This window comes from Ursus maritimus, unplaced genomic scaffold (assembly GCF_017311325.1).
Source record: "Ursus maritimus isolate PB19 unplaced genomic scaffold, ASM1731132v1 scaffold_3, whole genome shotgun sequence".
Lineage (NCBI taxonomy): Eukaryota > Metazoa > Chordata > Mammalia > Carnivora > Ursidae > Ursus > Ursus maritimus.
In genome coordinates this window covers 61,768,490-61,788,208 of record NW_024425563.1, presented here as the reverse complement: position 1 = coordinate 61,788,208, position 19,719 = coordinate 61,768,490, and the positions used below count along the sequence as shown (strand labels likewise).

The window sequence follows — 19,719 nt, the reverse complement described above, 5'->3', positions numbered from 1 at the left end:
TAAACAAAAATCTGCCCTAATTTTTAAATAAAATTTTCACATGATTATTAGGAAGTTTCTTAGTCATATATAGCCTGTTCATAAGTACTAACGATCCACTCAAGCCTACTTATAAAGGGAGATTTCATGTGTGAGCACGGGGATATCTCACAGAATCCAAATCCCTGAAAACCTTAGGCTGGAATGGGGAACTAGAAAATCTTCAAGAATCAGGATAGCTAACTGGCAACATACCTTTCTGGAGTTTCCCCTCTATTTTTACCTAAAATCGGTTCCCTTCTCTCTTTTCTCTCTTTCTCCCTCCCACCCTCCCTCCCTTTAAAAGCTCTCTCTTTTTGATTCCTCATCAGCAAAGGGTCTAAATGAGCCTAAACACAGGCTCCTGATCTTCTAACTCTAGAAACTTCAATGAACTAACTCTAAAGTCTCAAATGAGGTCATCTGATTGGCCTAGTTCTTGAGTCACATGTTTTCCCATATCTAATCAGCAGAGGGCAGGGAGTTATGGATAGGCTCCAAACACAGTGACAGCTAGGGCCATCGGAAGGAGGCATTTCTCCTGGACCAAGAGCACTAGGATTTATCTACTACATAATAATTAAATAAGTAGTGGACATTACAGTGTTCTAGTACAAGGTAGATACTAAACTTTTCTCAAATAGTTCCAAATTTATGGAATATCTTCATCTTTTATAATTTCATGAAAATCTTTCACTCCTAAATAAGCGTAAAAGATAATATAATCTAGTAAGAAAAGAAAATGAAAGCTACTAAGGTTAGCCAAGTAGTTCAGAGAAGCTACACATGGTGATGGAATCTCAAAGCATGAAGAACATGATTGTCCACAGAGACCTTAAATGAGAAGGTAGTTGAGGTGCAAGACTCTAGCCCAGAATCTTCAACTCAATGACCAACACTCAGAGCAAGACCTGAAACTTCTTAATGTAGTTAGAACAACGTTAAAGGATCTAGAACCAAACCACTAATGGATTAAAAATATAAATGAAGTCGTCCATATGAAAAGAAACAGTTTTATTGAAGAGTAGGTCTAAATCTCAGGGGGAAAACACGAAATATAAAAGAGGAGGCAAAAATCTATATAGAATTTAATTTCATTTTAGAGCTATTGTAGCTTTGGAATAATATTACTTTTCCCAAGAATCATATTTTGAAGGATCCTATATAATGATATTGCAATGAGAGAAATGATGAGTTTGGGATACTAAAGATAATACAAAACTGGGGAAATAACTGTTGATTTAAAACACTCTTGTGGAATTGGAACCAATTAATTTTTAAAAGGATAAAATCAAGAGGAATATTATTTCCAAAACTTTGAGAACAAAAAAAGTTAGACACAGATTGGTCTTTATTCTAAGCACACACAAGGAAGATATATTTCTCTGGCTTGGAAAGGTTTGCATTTTCTGCAGTTCACTGAACAGACAAAATGTCAAAGGGAAATCTCAGCTCTTCTTGTCCATAGTTTATACTATAAAAGAAGCTGTGAGCTCCCCTTAAGAAACAAAACACCAGCATCTACAAAGCCCTCTTGCTCTGCACTCATTCGACACCTGTGCAATGTCTTTGTCCTCCTGGCTTAGTGCATCATGACCCATGAAGCACATTTACCCTTGGACAAGCTGGGTAGGAGGAACAGGCTCGAGGCAAAGGAGCTTGCTCAGCAGGGTCAGAAGAGAGATGTGTGCTAGAAAGTGATCCACTCCCGGCAAGAGACCACAAAAGGTGGTCCCCGCTCTTTGGTTGATTGTGGGCCTCAGTGGAGGAGGCCAGAGGGAACACGTGCTGTCACCACTTCTCGATACAATACTACCTCGAAGAGATTTTTTTAACTGAAGTGCTCAAAAAAATATCCCAAAACCTTTGCTTGGCAAGCATCTTATAAAGCCCCAAGTCATTTTCATTTTGTATCAATTCTTCTATCCTCGGTTTGAGCTGGATGAGCGGAATATTTCTCTGCTTAGGATTCTCCTGACTCCTTCAAGAGAAAAAGACTGAACTCCCATTGAAGGGCCGGAGAGGGGAATAATGGTGTGTTACTTGACTCCAGCTTAGTTTCTCCATTCCGGCAAGGCTGAGACCTTTTTTTCCCCCCTCCAAAATTATCTAAAGGTAATCACACCTCATCACCAAGAGAATTCATTTCTGCCTACCAACCAGCTAGACTAGTCTATGTTAGAGCCAGACCTATAAGCCAGATGTACTTCTCTGCTTATGTTTCTTTTCAAAATCAAAGTCCCCTTATAGTTTCACTTTTATTAATTTATTTTGAAACAATTACCTTTCTTCAGGAACATTTCTATTATGCAAAAGGAGAAACGCCCAAGTTACTCTACAAACATGTAATCCAAAAATGCTCATTGAAGCTCAGCTTTGCTAGACTAGATGTGTTAGAATGGAATGCGAGATGATTACAAAACCTCTGGGTGATTGTGGAAGATAAACCTGAAAGCTGCCCCTGTCAAAAAAGAGTCAGACATTCGTCAAAGGTGGCAAGACAGATTTTATTCAGGTTATGGCAGTAGGGGACAGAGACCTCAGTATAAACTGATTCAATTCCACTGACAGAAGAAGGATGCCTTTTAAATGTTGGTTGTGCTAAAGGAAAAGCACTGAAGGACATTGTGGGGAGGTTGGCCAATGTGATTAGGGATCTGTGCCCGCTAACTGGTGCTTATTGAGGTCAGGCTCATTGCTTCCCAGGGAAAATGGAAACAAAGTCCCTATCTCTCTTAATGATTACATTTCAGAGAGATGGCTCTTGGGTCCTTGAGAAAGACATTCCTGGGTTGCAGAAGACACACCTCAAAGAGGCAGAGAAAGGATTTACAATTGCAAGTTTTCTAAAGTAAATGCTTCACGAAAAGGGAGATTGGGGACCTATAATCAGATTTTAGCTAGAAGAAACAGTGAATTCCTTTGGCAGCCCTGAGCTTTTTCAGGCAGCCCTTTTAAGGAGGCAGGGGTTGTCATCCTAGGGACACAGCCTTGAGCTGATAGAAGGTATGCTAGAGTTTGTTCAAGTGTCTAAGTGTGGGTAGTGGACAAAGTCATTTGTACTGATAGTTTTGCAGTTCTTACCTCCATGATTCCTACCTCTTGATATTCATGACTTTGTGTAATCGCTTCCCTTTGAGTGCAGGTGAAACCTATAACTTGCTTCTAATCAACATTTTCAACAAAGATGACAAGATGAACACGACTACGTGTATACAATTACATTACATAAGATGGCAAAAACATCTTGTGAAGAGACTATCTGCTCACTTATTGGTCCTGATGAAAGGAGACTCAAGTGGCGAGGAACTAAGGATGTCCTCCAGCCAACTGCCAGTGAGAAAATGAGGCCCTCAGTCCCCAAACCACAAGGAAATGAATTCTGCCAACCACCTCATTGGAATGAACCCCTTTCCAGTCAAACACTCAGATGAGATCCATCCCAGACAACACCCGAATTGTGCCCCTGCAGAAAATGAATCAAAATGTATCCACATTCTTGACCCACAGAAACTGTGAGATAATAAATGTATGTTGTTCTAAACTAAATCTGTGGTAATTTGTAACACAGCAATAAATAGCAAATACAGTCCATGCTTCCAAAAGCACATGTAATTTAACCTTATTCTCATATCAGGCTCCATGAAAAAAAGTAAATAAAGGTTTCTCATCCAATTCCGTTTGGAGAATGCTGTATTCTATATCCTCCACCCCTTGAGAGTCACTGTATTCTCAGACATACAAGAAAGAAATATTGTTAAACCAGAGTTACCTGAATTTTTTTCCATTATGAAGACCAGCTTCATTTTGATTTTTTTTTAAACTTCTAGTAATATCTTATAAAACCAGTTTTCAAATTATCACACCACAAAGTAATGGTCGCAAAGAGCAATAACTTTCAAGGTAGGAAGCTCATCCCATCAAAGGTACAGTAAGACCTACAACAGGTACATGCCTATGGCGATTTTAAGGAAATCAATTTCCAGATTCCCACTTCCTTATATTGTTTTCCCCAAACTAACCTGCCAGACAATAGTCATGGGGAGAAGCCTTCAATTTTCCTTTCCCATTTTACAAAAGAAAGGTGTCCTTCCCATCCAGCCCCAGGAAAGCTCCAGATGACAAACAGAAGGACAATTTGGAACACTGGTGTCCATGTTTAGAGAGTGAATTACCATAAGATGGGTATTAAATCCTTTTAGAACCCTGATTTTTCTTTTCTTTACTTTCACACTGCAGAAGAGCTTATGGGGTGAGAGAAGTTGTTGTGGCCATCTTTGGAAAATATGAAATGCCAAAAATTACCAGGTAATTCCTTAATGAAGGTTTCCTCAAAGATTATTAAGGCAAAATGAAGGAAGTCCAAGGGTAGGGCGAGATGTTCCCGGGGGAAAGCATAAAACCCAAAGCCCTGAGCTGCTATTGCTGTAGCCTGCCCGAGCACGGAGGCCAGCCATGAGAAAAGAAAGAGGCTCCAGAACTCCAGAGTTCACACATACAGGCTTAATTCCTACTGCAGGTCAGGGAGGAAGTTGATGATGAAGGAACCCTGCTCCATGCCAAGGGTGCTCACATGGACTTTTCACAACCACTCGAAAGGTGAGAGGAATTTTTACCCATATTTTGTAGGTGCAGGAAACTACACTTCAGTGAGCTGCAAAACCAGGGCTTGAGCCCAGATTTGGGGCTTCAGGTCCAGTGTGGTTTTGTTGTTTCTGTTGTTGTTGTTTTTAGAGAAGGGAAAAGAGTTTTATTTGACCTCAATTTAGGACAGCTGCCGCAGAAACACACTCTTCATAAGGAAGAAAGCGTTCCCTAGTCCAGTGTGTTTTTAGTACATCATCAAAGGGGCTTTCCCCAGGATAGTGGGAAGGCAGCTAAGTGACCCTTTTGTTTTCCCCTTTAAGGCAATACTTTGATTCCTTTTAGGGAGATTTCACCTCTATAAAGGGATCTGAGGACCACTGGGCTCCCAGGGTGATATTTAGATGTAGCTTAAGTCTCTGAGTTGTAAGCCTGTTCAAGTTGAATTCTTAACCTCTAGGCATAATGGCAACCATTTTCTAGCTCATGAGCTGTTTATAGAAGATGGACGAGATTCTGATGATCAGCAAGTACTTTTCTAATAAATAATGATATGGCTAATAAATATTAGTAAATACAATATCATTTAAACGATGTGAATCATTGTAGGAATTGAGACATACCAATTGACCCTACTATGACTTTGTCCATTCCTAAAGTGCATACAATAGTTACATAGCATATGGACGAGAGAAGTAAAATACCCAAGTGTCTCCCTGTCTGAATGAAATACACCAGGAAAGGACAACGACAAGGGAAACTGTAATTTTTCCAGGAATTACTCTTATAAGATTGAATACAGAGGCATTTATAATGTGCCTGTATAAACATTTTCCTTTCAATCTGGCCTATTCCCTAAAGAAGTAGAGCTGGCTTTTGCAACATTAACAAAAAGAAGAAAAGAAACTTAAATAAGTAAAATCAGTAACAAGTAAAATATAAATAAGGAACCAAGGTCAAGACTGGAAAAGGTAGAATGCAGATAGGTGGGTCCTACTGAGTTACTAAAGTTGACACAAATTTGGCTCTGAGCTTCCTGGAGGCTAAGCAGCTAGATATTAATGGATAGACCAACAGATTTTGATACGTTATCAGTAAGAAAAATGCAATTGCCATCAGCCTTTTAATTCTTTAATACTTCACATTTAGAATTCTTTGCAGATAAAAGTTTATATATGGAAATCTTTGTGCAAAAATAAAGGTCTTGCTAATTAGAAGGAAATGCAAGTGTGTTTACAAAAGTGTTTCTCATTATGAAAACTGATGGTTTTGAAAAACAGTATAACAAAGAAAAGAGTTTCAAAGTGTTCCCAGGTTAATCACAAAAGTAACCAAAGGCCTGCTGCTTTGAAGGTTTAATCCAAGGTGCTTATCCAACCTCTTTGTTGAACAAATCTTGCAAATAAGGCCTTCTCAGAAAATTCACAGAGTTTTCTGTGGGAGCTTGAAATGTCAGCAGAAGAGGCTTTCTGATGATATTATGCCGGCATTACTATCCTAACAGTTGGGGTGGGGGAGGAAGTGCAAGATAGTAAAATCATTTCATTGCCTAATTTTTATGCCATACTACATAACAGCTTTTCTGGCAATGCTGATAGGTGTAACAAAAAGAGAAAACAAAACAAGTAAATAAACCAAAGAAAGAAAGCAAAGCTTGACAAGTGCCAGAAGCACAGATCCTTAGTTCTGAGCAATTACTAGTGTTAAAGGACACATTTCAAAAGAGGATAAAATTATAATTCTCATGCAGATCAAAAGAACACACATTAAAGATTGTATTTAACTTACTGTTAACAAAGGAACCAGGCAGATGTTAAAACCTGTTTAAAGGAGAATCCAAAGAACAGATACATTCACCAGGCAGAAATACTGAAGTGAATTTGTAAATGGACCCATACATGTCTTTTCAACAAAGAGGAGAGCAGTCTCTGCACCAAACAATTCATTTGCATGTCCACAGACATATATGATTTCCCTTGACATCAACTGTAAAATAGCTCAAAGACAATTAGAGGCTATCATCAGACAACCCCAGAAAGGTGTTCGTAAACAACGCATAGTCCGCCTTTGGAGACACCCAGTCATCTTATTTGCTCGGACTGAATTTCCTTACACTGGTGAGTGAACATGACCGCACTCCCGGACAACCTGCTGGTACTAGCAGCACCTACCTTTGAGTCATTTCAAAGCCTATGATGCGCCTTATCTCGGGGGATTCATCAACAGAGCAGGGGTTCTCATCTTACTTGAAGTAAACAAAAGAGAGGGTTCTGAACAGAGTCTTATCATTCTGTGGGCCGTCAAATTTGCTCTAATGACAGATCTTCCAATGGCTGCCTTTAATCTGAGACTAAGGCATTTGATGAATGGATGAGATTAGTCAATGTCCCTATTGCATCTACCTCAACAAAGCTGTCTTGCAAGAACACTTACCCTAATGCCACAATTTCAAAAGAATGCTTTAGTAATAACTTCAATTTTATATACTCAACAGAAATAAAATTCATCAGAATTCTCTTTCGTTAGGTCTTTCCACTGGTGGCAGAGACACTACCTGTCCACCAGATTCATCTCCTCCTCCAGGCACACAGCTAGATGTGTTCCCAGCTTCCTTCGTAGTTAGGCGTAGCTTTATGGGGGCATTCTGGCCAAAGCAATGTGGGTAGAAGTGATTGCACTTCTAGGCCCGCGCCTCCCCTGCACCCCCAGCTCTGCTAGCTGGATGCAGAGAACTCTGAGATATACTGGAGGAAGGAGACCTATTTTGAAAGAAGCGTGGGTCCTGAATGACCATTCGCTTCTGGACTTTGTATGAGTGAGAAAGAAACATACGTTGTATTAAGCTTTTGAGTTTTGTTGATTTATTTTCAACTGCAGCTAGTATTACCTTAACTAACAAACACACATTCCAAATTTTGTTTGAATTTAAAATTTTTAAAATAGGCAATATATTCCTATTGTTTAATAATCAAAACAATATAAAAATAAATAAGAATATAAAAGATGCACATTGACAGTCTCACTCCCAAGTCATTTCTGTACACAATGCTCCATGCCCTCTCCCCTTTGTCTTATAGTGAACTACTTTAATAATTTCTTAGATATCTTTCCAGTGTTTCTTTATACATACAACACAAAAGTATGTAACAATGATATATGTAAATATGTTTTCTTTCCTTCCTAGCCCAGAGATAGCATACTATTTAAACTGTTTTGTGGCGCCTGGGTGGCTCAGTCGATTAAGCATCTGCCTTAGGCTCAGGTCCTGATTCCAGGATCCTGGAATTGAGCCCCATGTCAGGCTCCCTGCTCAGTGGGGAGCCTGCTTCTTCCTCTCCCCCACCTGCTCATGCTCTCTCTCGCGTTCTCTCTCAAATTAATAAGTAAAATATTTTTTTAAAAAAATTAACTGTTCTGCATCTTGCTCCTTTCACTTAACAAAATATCCTGATGACCTTTCTATTATACAAGAGCCTACTTATTCTTTTTCATAGTTGCATAGTATTTCCTTGGGTTGGCTACTATAGATTCATGATGGGCATCCACTGATGGGCACTTGTCAACCCGTCTTCGTGAAGATAGATAATACAACTGGAATGAATCAGTGCCTGTTTCAGATTCAAGCCCAGTCCTAGTTGACTGCAGGCCACAGGCCCTGCCCCACCCTCTTTAGGAAGATGGGTACCTGAAAGGACTTTTTCTTTTATTCACCAAAGACAACAATATAACCCACATAGGGAGTGTCAGATCATTAAAGTAAAGTGAGGATGGCATTGAATGGAATTGCTCTCATCACACCAGGTGACAGGAGAAAGCCATGGCAGCCTCATCTAGCTGTCCGCCTCGTATTCTCTGTGTCGACACAGCATTAGAGCTGTATTTGTCCCCCAACAGCCTCCGTTGCTTACTCCTTACAAAACACCATTTGTAAGGCCATTGTTAATTTACATGTCCGAGCCGAATTTTTTTTAGCTTGTAGCCCTCATTGTTGGAAGAAAAAAAAGATACCAACTGATTTTCCAATTTAAAAATCTGTAGCCCTTGGCCTCCTTTCACACTTCTCTCTCCACTTCCTGCACATTTTCTCTTGAATATCTAAAAGCAGACTCTTCTTGCCCACCTTCCTACTTCTCCCAGACTCAAAGTCAAGGAGCCACTGTAGAGTGCTCTGTACCAGAAAGGCAGGAGCCAAGTTTTAGTGATTCTTTGTTCACAATGTCCCTCACACTAGGCAACGAGGAAGAGGGATGATATGAACATCTGCGCAATTCCTAACGCTGAGTTCTAAATGCTCTTCTGTGCTGTATAAATTAATTACGGAGGATAGCTTAGTATATAGACACTCTTCCCACACCAATGTTCCCAACATCCTCACTAATAACAAAGCACACCGAGAACACATCAATCCCGGCAAAGGTTAGGAATTGGGCATTCTAGTGAAATTGTACATTTTTCCAATGTGTAAAGATTCTCAGAGATTCATTTGTCCAACTGGTGCTTTTCACAGATGAAGAAACAGCATCAAAGAGGCTGTGTCTTGCTCAAGAGCACACACAGAATGAGCATCAGAGATCTGGTCTCCTGATGCCCACTGCTTTTTTTCTTTATATTTCATGCCCCTCTTTCAAAATTCTCTATTATTAGCCATGCTTTTAACTATTCTCAACTTAGGAAGTGTATTAATGGGCTGTTTTGACCCGCCAGAGCAGTCCCCGGTTTAAATAAGGCTGAAAGAAATCACAAAAAAGTGCTGACCCTTTGTATCTGTGAGTACCAAAGGTTCCTGTGCTATTCTGAAAGCAACGCTGCGTTTCTCAGGTAGGGGTGGGAGTGAGGGAAGAGCAGCTGCTGGGCTGGGATCTGGCCATGCTATTCCTCTTTCCACCTTTCCCTGAGCATCTGGAATGCTGCTGATTCCAAATCTTCCACGTCAGTATTGTAAGATACATGAGTGCCTCCCCAAGGGGGCGAAGGAGATAAAAACACACCCACTCTCTTTCATCATTTGATGCTCAGCCAGCTCTTTCTACCTCACTATAAATTTAGCATCCTACCCACAGGGTTGACCTTTGCAGACTTAATTTATGACCCGTCTGAAAGCTTACTCAACCCATATCATTTCGAATCATGACTCAAGAAAAGCAGTGCCAGACTAAATGTTGTTTGGCTGCTCCATCCTTAGGAAAGGGGGACGGTCCCTGTCTAGTCTTGCGCTTTTCAGGTTCAGACTCAGTTTCATCTGTTAGCCTGGGGATCACTGGACATCGGACCTCATTGGTTCATGATACACAAAGGTGGGAACAGTGATTTTCTGTCCAAGAAAACACCCACCCCTCCACTCCTCAAACTTTGGAACAATATGCTCACCCACCTCGGACCACATGATCCAGAACTGGACCAATCATTCTACTTCGTTCCTTTGGCATCCCTCACAAATGAACACATAATCCAAATCTGAACAACAGGAGGCATCCTTTAAGATTTTCTCTGCTGGAATGAGCAAAATAATTTTTCTTCCTTCTTGCTGGTGAGCTATAAAAATACACTCTCAGAGCAGCCAGTGTCTTTCCGGGTGGAGTAAATCTCAAAACAACGATGAGAGCAGAACACGGACTTCGAGCTTCCATGTTCTGAAGGCTCTCAAGTAGCCCTGGGACCTGACGTTCCTCCCCAGTGAGCTGAACTGATAATTCTCCAGGAAACTCTTTTTGTTTAGCTTATGTTGGATTTCTGTAAAATGAAGAGTCCTGACTAAACACTCAACTCCCATGAGTTTGTTTTATAAACTAGGCTGTCAATTTAAAAATTGATGCTAAGAAATATAACCATCGAGTGGACTGGAATAATGCTGTAGGTTAGCTCATCCTCTTCCCCAGAGGACAGCTTACGTGGGAAACCAAATAAGGGTGAAAAGGTTGCTTCCCAAGAACAATATCAGGATGAAAGGAGTAGGACAATGTCAAGGGGCCCTTTCTATACCCCATGGCACTTTGGGGACATAATGCCTGTTTAGTGGGACAGAACACGTTAGTCACACAAGGCCCCAATCCTTTGCATAACCCTTAGAGGCACACTGACAAATTCTTCTTTCCAACGTTACACTTAAAGATTTCTTATCATTCACCAGGTGATTCCAATCCCTTCATCCGATATCATGTCGTTTTTATACCTCAATGACTTTGCCCACTGTCCTCACTTCCTATCTCCCTACCCCAAGCACACCCCTCACTGGCCCCCCTTTGTCTTCTCTGATTGTAGAAATCCTCCTCATTTCCCAGGACTTGACAGAACACATGGGTCCCTCGAAGGCATTCCCATTTTGGCCTTAATCACAGTTTTATCCCACCTTCTCCTGTGTTTCCCTAATTCAGGAGCAAATGCACTCATTTTGCAGTGCTGTGTATGTGCTGTGTCTTCTTCTGAGGAATGTGTTCTTTGAGGATGGATTCAATCTTACCCATTCTTTTTGATCCTCCGTTTTTAATGTAATTCATTGCAAAGAGTAGATGTGTGAAATATGCTGAATGTTAGATATCTCAGCATGAATTACTGCAGACTGCCTGACTGATTTTTACTCACAGTCTGGCTGTTATACTGCTTAGGACATTTTGAGCAACATTTGGCAGAAAATAAACCTAAATTAGATAACTTTGGGATGAGAACCTCAGAAGCAGGCTTGACCCACCAAATGACAGGAAAGGCAGGGACACAGATGAGGCTGGAAGAGAACTGGTCTTAGGGTCATGAGCATCCCTGGGACTTTCATGTCTTGTCTACGACTGCAAACCAACTTCTTCCTCTCTCTGGGGCATGTGGGTGCTGACAATCTTAGAGCTTAATTTCTCCTCACATCACCTACCAATAAGGAACTGAAATTCCCCAGATTGAGATGGAACATCCTAAAGAAGTAGATGGGATTATGTGGGAGATTGTAGCATTGGCCGCGATTCTTCACTTCTCCCAGACTCTTTATTTTTGTCTTTGACTATGAAGTTCTCCTCACAAAAGACAGACTACATTTCTCACTTCTTGACGATGTTTGGATGAGAAGACATCGGTGTGTGGATTCTGAGCCCAGGCCTTAGGAATCCTCTTTAATTTCCACCTGTGCCCTGGCTCTTTAGCTGTTCTGTAAGAATGACATGGCCAGGCCAGGTCCTGAAGTCCCCAAAGATGCATGGGGCACAGCCACCTAGCCAGTCCAGGCTGTACGTGCTGGTCTCAGCTGACTCAACTGTATGAGTGATCTCAGCCAAGATCAGAGCCACCCAGCTGAGTCGGGCCTCGGCCAGCCAACACTTAAGTGACCCCCAGATCAAGGACAGTACATGACTGTTATTTTAAGGCAATGAGTTGTTAACCTAGCATTTTTGTGGCAATAGCTAAGTGATATAACACCAAATCTCAAATTTGCAACTTTCCAGATATGTGACCCTGGACAAGATGCCTACCCATCCGGATTTCACTTTCCACCTCTACAAAATGGAGACAGTAATCATACCCATATCACAGAATTGTTATGAGAAATAAGTTAAAATGTAAAGTGTCTGGCACATGAAAAAAAAAAACAAATTGTTAAAAATTATTATTACTGTTTCACATGCCCGGCCACAAACACTTGTAGTCAGAGAAGTGGGAAGCGTCCTAGAGATTGGCCTGTGGACAAAGAGTTTGAGGGTCTGTGAGAAGAAAGCAGTTCTCATTTAATGAGATGGTTAGATATGGTGAAAGAAGCATTCCCCAGAAGCCGCAGCTGCTGATTCCACGTTATGATGGGAGGCAGGCTGGGCAGACAAAACAAGAATGTGCCCAGGACCTTGTAGTTCTTTCCTCAATTTGTTTCATTACTAAACTCTGAACCACAAGAGATGGTTTCACATTCCAGGCACAGAGCAGCAGCAAGAGTGTATGCGGTCTCTTCTGTTCCCTAGACATTCAATCTTTGGGATTATTCCGTTAGTTTACTTAAATTCTTTGCATATTGGAGAATGGAAACACTGACTCCCCTCTCCCAGCACAGGTTCAGGAATTCAGCGAGATCAGGTATGGAAAACAAGTGCGACGGTACATGACCCGTAGTAGCTGCTCTGTAAGTGATGGCTCTGGGGCGCTGCTCTCGTTCCTGGCTCATTCTGTGATCTGCTGCTTTTCGTTAGCTTCCATTGCAAGAGGAGAGCCTTCCTGACTCGGCCTCTTCTGTTTCTGGAGTTCTCTCCACTGGCTGCAGCCTAAAGCATATCCTACGAAGATCATGTGTGTGAAGTCTGAACGTGAGCAAGGTGCAGCCATCGCAGAGCAGTTACTGCCGAACACGTACATGTCCCTAGTTTTTCAAAGGTGACAGGCTTAGAAAAAAACTTATAATATGTGATCTGGAAACCCTTTTTAGTGCAAAATCTGAATTGCAAAGTTGTTATTAAAAACTGCAAATGATCAGCAGCAGTAAAAGTGTGATATTAACTGCCTCTAGCCCTCTTCGTCTCTCCTTGGCTGACACTCCTGACTGACACTGGGGACTGGTGAGCCACCCGCCGAGCTGGGCTGTAATTAGTGTGTGCCTAGAAACGCATATTGTTCACAAGCAGACCTTTGCAGGGAATTGCTCATTATTCCCATAATTTCAGGAAAAAAAGAAAGACCCCAATTAATTTCCAAGCCCAAGAGAAAGAGAAGAACAACCAGCAGTTTTCCTCTGGCAGCATGAAGAAGGGGAGACGCCGATGAGACCCAGTTGTCTACCCATGATCCCAGTCTGATGGCACGCATTTGCTCCTTCCGATCCCCATGCCTGGCCGCAGGAAGACACACCTTCCACCTTGCCCAGAAGAAGATGAAGGTGTGCTTCAGCAAGCTGGCCTTTCCACACTGAAAGCATCTGGCCCTTGTCACACCACAGGCTGGGGTCCGGGATGTGCTCGGGGTGTAGGGGGAGAACAGGAGTGAGTGAAGCACTCGAATGAAAGGATTTACCTTGAGGAGGAAACGAACAAAGAAAACATACCAGGTTTCTATGTGGAGTTAAATAAACTGCCAGTCATTGGGGGCACCTGGGTGGCTCAGATAGTTAAGCGTCTGCCTTCGGCTCAGGTCATGGTCCCTGAGTCCTGGGATCGAGCCCCATGATCCCAGAGTCCTGGGATCAAGCCCCACATTGGGCTTCTGGTTCAATGGGGAGTCTGCATCTCCCTCTCCCTCTACTGTTCCCCCTGCTTGTGCTCTCTCGCTCTGTCAAATAAATAAATAAAAATAAAATCTTAAAAAAAAAAAACCTGCCAGTCATGATTATAGATACAGTCTCTGGATAAATTAACGGTTTTCATCCTGGCATGTGTATGTTTGAACATGCGGTATGCTGGAGTGAGGACAGGGAGGAGAGGTTGTAAGTGGAGCGCAGTGGGCTAGAATATTCTGACATGTTGCTGAACATCAGGACAGTGGGATCGTGTGCACTATAGGTTGTTCTGGCGCTTGGCTGTTAGTTCATCGGAGGAGACAGAAAGATGTCAGCAGGCTCGGGCATCTCAGTGCATCCATAGAAATGCCACTGCACTTGCTGCCCTTCAGGGAAAAAGGTGAATTCTCTCACTGGGTTAGGACTGCAGTGAACGAAGGGAACGCTGTGCTCAGACAGGACCAGTGGGCCCGGCACCCGGCGTGTGTGCCCGTGGCTTTGCATGGAAAGCATGATCAATGGCTGTTTTCGAAAGATCTTGATTTTAGGTAAATTTACTTTCCCATCATGAGTGCCATGCTATCAGAAAGACAAATTAATTTAACATGAGTGACTTACTGCTGCCTTATGAATTACTTTCCAATTGTTTTTAATAGCATCTCTTTATCTCCAGCACAAGGAAACACAGTTGACCTTTAACAGCCTCTTTTATAAATGAACCCAACTGCAGTTCAGCTTTTCCACTTTCAGATCTTTATCTCCTGCCACCTTGAATCCCAGCTCATCTGAATGCAGGTCCAGCTGTCTCTCTAATGGTATCTATCCATTAATTAAACACTTGGTGCTTAACAGCTTGCACGCCGGCAGCTGTAAAGGATGAGAAGGCAGTTCTCCTTTAATCTACAAATATTTATTTTCTTTTAGGGGGATTGGTTGGGAAAAGATTAAGTATATAGGAGAATAACCAGCTTATGGAGCCTGTGCGTGTTGTGGTGGAAATCTCCTGCCGAGTCACATCAGGTGCGGTTAGTAAGCAGGAAGGCTGGTTCCTAATTCCTACAATCATAAATTATAAAGTACTATTTAAAAGAAGCATCTTCCTCCATCTGGGCTGAGGAATGTGTCTGTGTTTTCTGAGCATTTAAATGAGTGCATGCAAATGAGTTTACAGAGAGGAGTGAAGATAACTCACACAGAATCGGACTCTGGTATTTATGGGATCCTGTCTGCACAGGAGCCGGGGGTCATGGCTTCTATGGTCTTATCCTGCCACAGCGCATTACGAGACCCTCCTTAGTCCATTTACATTTTTCTTTGTTTCTCAGACTCATTCATCACTGAACTCTACAGAAACTGTCCTAGAATAACAAAACAGGTTGAAAGTTGGACATAGCATTAGCTTTTAAAAAACGTTCTTTAAATACAGAAGCAGTATGTGTATGGTAGAATATTAAAAAATACAAGCAAAACTAAAGGAATAAAAGGATTACATTGCAAATACCTAGAGACTGAACAGTCAATGCCTCAGTATATATCTTTCTTGATCATTATTTAATTTTCATATGTCTTGGGGGATATATAAAATTATGTTTTGAAATCTGCTCTAGTTAACAACATCTGTTTTTCCACCTCCATATATTTTTATCTCCTCAAGTACCGAACCATACTCACATTTTTATAACTGTCTCAAAAATGTCCTTTATATCTAGCTTGTCCAGACTAGCATTCAACCCAGAAACACACATTGTCTTTAATGGTTATGTGTCCTAGATCTCTTTCAATCCAGGCTGGTACATCTCATGCACTAATGTTTGAGAGAGGGTCTGGGTTGTCCAGGACAAGGTCCCATGGCTTGGTTTAGGTTCCTTGAAAGCAGAGCCTGAAATAAAGACTTTTGTGCAAGTAGTTTCTGGAAGGTGATCTCATGAAGAAGAAATGAGGGAGCAGGAAGACAAAAAGGAGGAAGGGAATGCTAAAAGGGACATTATGACTGTAAGGAATGGGGTTCGTTTCCGCCAGGACTGCTGAGAAGCACCCAAGATGCCTCTGGGATTGCCCACCGGAGTGATAGGAGTCTGAAGTATTTATCTGCCAACTCATCTTGGGACAAAGGGCATTAACTCCCCCCTGCTCCCAGCTGTGCTTATGCAGGCCTATCAGAGAAGGTCCTGGGCAAGAATGCAGAGAGGCTCCCTGGCCATCTGTCCACTCCAGCTGCAATCAGAGGTGGGCCGAGGGGATGTGATGGGGGCACCAGGAGCTATAGCCCATGTTACAGCTTTGTCTTTTCTTCCTCATTTTTTCCTCCATGTAGTATTATTCATTTTCTTATTCTATAGGAGTATTTCCTATAAACAAAAGTTATCTAAGGCCAGACAGAGTTAAGCATTTTTGGGAAAAGAATGTTTGATTACTATTATTTCCATATGCCTGCAAAGATGTGCTAACACCCTTTGTTTTCAAGAGATGAGTTCATCAAACTTTTATTGAGCCCCAGACACTGAGGAAAGTGCTGATAAAACAACTCTGCCCTTAAGTTTAGCAAGTTTTGTAGAATAAAATATTGTGGTGATATGGAAGAATTTTATATGCAGTATGGTTTTGGGTGAGTGGTGAAAGCGATCAACTCTTTCAGGGTAGTGAGGGAGGAGGCAGAAGGAAAGAGAAAAATCTTCATTAATGTACTGATGCTCGACCTGGGTTTTGATACAAGTAGGTGGAGAGGAAAGTGTTCAAGGCTGAATTATATTGGGAGCAAAGGTTGTAGGCATGAAAATAAAACTTGATTGGGAAACTGAAAGTCATTCAGTATGACTGGTGAGTGGGTATAAAGGGGGTGAAGCCAGAGTTGGAAAAAAAGGAAGGGACAGATCATGGAGACTTTGTACATAGGACTAGGTAATTGACTTCGCTACTGAGCTGACGTGGAATATTCCTGCCAGGAACAGAGTGCTCAAAACTGTGAGTTTGGAAATACACAAAATTGTGCTTTAAAAAAAACCAAGAAACTTTTCTAGAAGTCAACTCCAGTGGGTAGTGACAATTAGTGAGGACTCTAAATACACAAGCATGCCTTTCACATGATTTATAAAATGCAGCTATGCATGTAACTTCTTTTGGGGTCATGGAATTGCATTAGATGGTAAATGTACAAAAAAGCAGCAACTTAAAAGGACTGATGAAACAGGAGGATTCAGGCCCCTAGGCCTGTGTGTGTGGGAACTGAACCCTTTATCTCTGCTATGCTGTTCTTCATGCCTGTGTTAGGGTCTCACTCAGGTCTTCTACTCTCTTCTCAAGTCCAGAGCACATCCTTTCAATCATTGCTTTAAATTCTGTATCAGGCATGTTACATACATCGGTTTCGCTCAGATCTCTGGCTGGGGCCTTGTCCTCTCCTTTCATTTGGGATACATTTCTCTGTCTCCTCACTCCGTCTGCCTCTCTGTGTCTGTTTCTGTATGCTAAGAAAGTCAGCTAGGTCTTTTGCTCTTGAAAGTAGTGACTTTGTGAAGAGGAGGTCCTGGAGCGCGCTGCGGCGCAGCGTCCTGTGTGCGTGGTGTCTGAGCCGCCGTTCCTTCCGGGACAGTCGTCTGCACGGACTCTGCCTGTTAGTGCTTGTGCTTGCTCTCCGCGGTGTCAGTGAGACCCAGGCAGGCCAGCTCTGAGAGGCGTGCCTGACAGGAACTTGGGTGTTAGCAAAATTAGCTCTGGGCCACTGGTCATAAGACAGACCCCCAACAACTGTGACAGCTGGGGGCCTCACTCCAGGTGGGCTGCGGGCGCAAGGCTGGGTGCTGTGCGGCAGCCGCCCGCGCAGGGGCTAGGTGGGCTGCTGCTGCAGCTCTAATTAAATCCCCCCTGAGCTCGGGGCCGAGGCTACGAGTGTCTGTGCAGCCCTGCCCCCTGCCGGTGGCTCTGCGTTTATGCTGGGGGGCGGGGGAGGAAAAGGGTGCCTGCCAGCTCCAGCGTTTTCAAAGTCCCCAGCACGCTCTGAAATCAATATGAACAGATCTGTCTCCATGTGCCCCTGGCGTTACGGAAACTGTCATTTTTATGTTGCCTGTCTGCACAGGCTGTGTGCAGGAGCTGATAGGCATGAGTGGAAGCTGACCTCAGAGAAGTTAGAAACAGGAATATAGGGGTCCAAGCCAGGGCTACTGCTCCTGATGGCTCAGTACTAGAGATTTCTGTCTTAAAGAGGGCCTGGAGGCCAAGATTCATGGAGCTGTCTCTATGAGGGAATGTGAGGCGAGGAAATGTAGGCAAGGGGCGGTGGCAGAGCGGCTTTGGCAGCCAGGTGCTGAAGGGCAGCACAAGGGAGAAGAACATCCTTCTACTTCCTCAGCAACACAGGAGGACCACACTAGCTCTCTGCAGTTTGGGAAGATCAGGAGATTGCTCCCTTGACAGAGACGTTCAAGTTCTCATGGCAGCATGGCTAGTAAGACAGCATCTGTAAGTGCCTTTGCAGGTAGGAGTTACAAAGAAGGAGGCTGGAGCAGACCAGAGAGAACACGATCGATGCTGCAACATAACTCGACTGGAACTGGGGAGTATGTAGGTATGGATGCAGAGTGACCCCATGGAGACTCCCCAAAATAATGAGGCCAGACTTTATATTGGACTGCCTAAGCAGATGGAGTTAGTGCCACTGAAATCAGTGTTAACCTAGACTGTGTGAGTCCCATTTGTTTCCACCTATGGGTAAGGTCTGTAAGATTTGGGCTGCACATAAGTAATACTAGATTCCGGAGTATACCTGGTTGGGTCTCGTGGTTCGGTACCCTTAGTCTGTTACGTGCTCTTGTGGCACTGCTGTGATGGTGCCCATCTTGTGCTCAGATCTTCCTAAATGTGCACTATTTTTATGGATTACACCATAAAGGTTAGATACCCCTCAAACATGAGATATAAGCATGGTAAGAGCCAGTCCCTTTGCTCTCATTCACCCTTTGTTGGTTGGCTTATCTCCGTGCAAGTATTGATAACTGCAAGGGGAAGAGGCCGTATATTCAACCCCTTCCGCCGAAGTGGGAAGATTTATCTGAGTAGAAATAATAGGAGGTGGCAAGAAGAGGGGAAATATGGCCAGGAATCAGCTACATTCAATGAGACAGTGATGTCTGGAGGAGTTAGTGACAAAAAGGAGAAAAATCAAAGCAGCGTCACTCTCTAGAGCATGGCCAGCAGCACCTCCAGGTGATATATGAGGATACAGGCTGCTGAGTGCTACCTTCCTAACTGGGCTACGTCAGGCTCTCATGAACAAGCAGATTTATTGTATTGTCATTGGTACATCATCGAGCAGAGAAGTTGCAAGGAATTGTGGGTAATAGGCTTTGTTTTTTTGTTTGTTTTTTCTGGTTGAAGCTAACAACCTGCCTCCTTTATCTCAGCAAGCAGGAGACTCAGAGACAGAGCAAATTGGAATTTATACATTCATGATTATGTTCCTATCCTTCTACAGTGTGCCATAGCATGTATTTGACTTTTGTTGTTACAAAAATAATGTAATAAAAGTAACACAAACTACAGTCATATATTATGTGTGAAGACTAAGCTTTATCTTCTGTCTTTCCTGCTATTACTATATTTTTACAAATAATCTATCATTATAATATTTTAAATAATTACAAGCTAATGATAAAATGCACCTGGGGTTTCTTTTTCGGGGAGTCACTTCTGACATGGATGCTAAATAAAATAACTCAGAGAAAGATCAATACATGTACTCAGGTATATGTGGAATCAAAAACAAACAAAACCAAATACAGAGAACAGACGGGTGATTTGCCAAAGGCAGAGGGAGGGGGAGGGCAAAATGGGTGAAGGGGGTCAAAAAGTACAAACTTCCAGTTATAAATAAATCCTGGTCCTATGATGTACAGCATGGTAACTATAGTGAGTAATACTGTATTGTATATTTGAAAGTTGCTAAGACA

General features: G+C 42.4%; 1 protein-coding gene across 1 annotated transcript in view; it reads left to right on the top strand.

Moving 5' to 3' along the window:
* The window catches only part of PHF14 (PHD finger protein 14), a 228,355-nt gene extending 224,821 nt beyond the window's left edge, over positions 1–3,534 (top strand). The window contains exon 20 of the mRNA XM_008686328.2: positions 3,164–3,534. Within this exon, the coding sequence (XP_008684550.1) occupies positions 3,164–3,187 (24 nt within the window). The 3' untranslated portion in view covers positions 3,188–3,534. The remainder of the gene's footprint in view (positions 1–3,163) is intronic.
* The last annotated feature ends 16,185 nt before the right edge of the window (positions 3,535–19,719 follow it).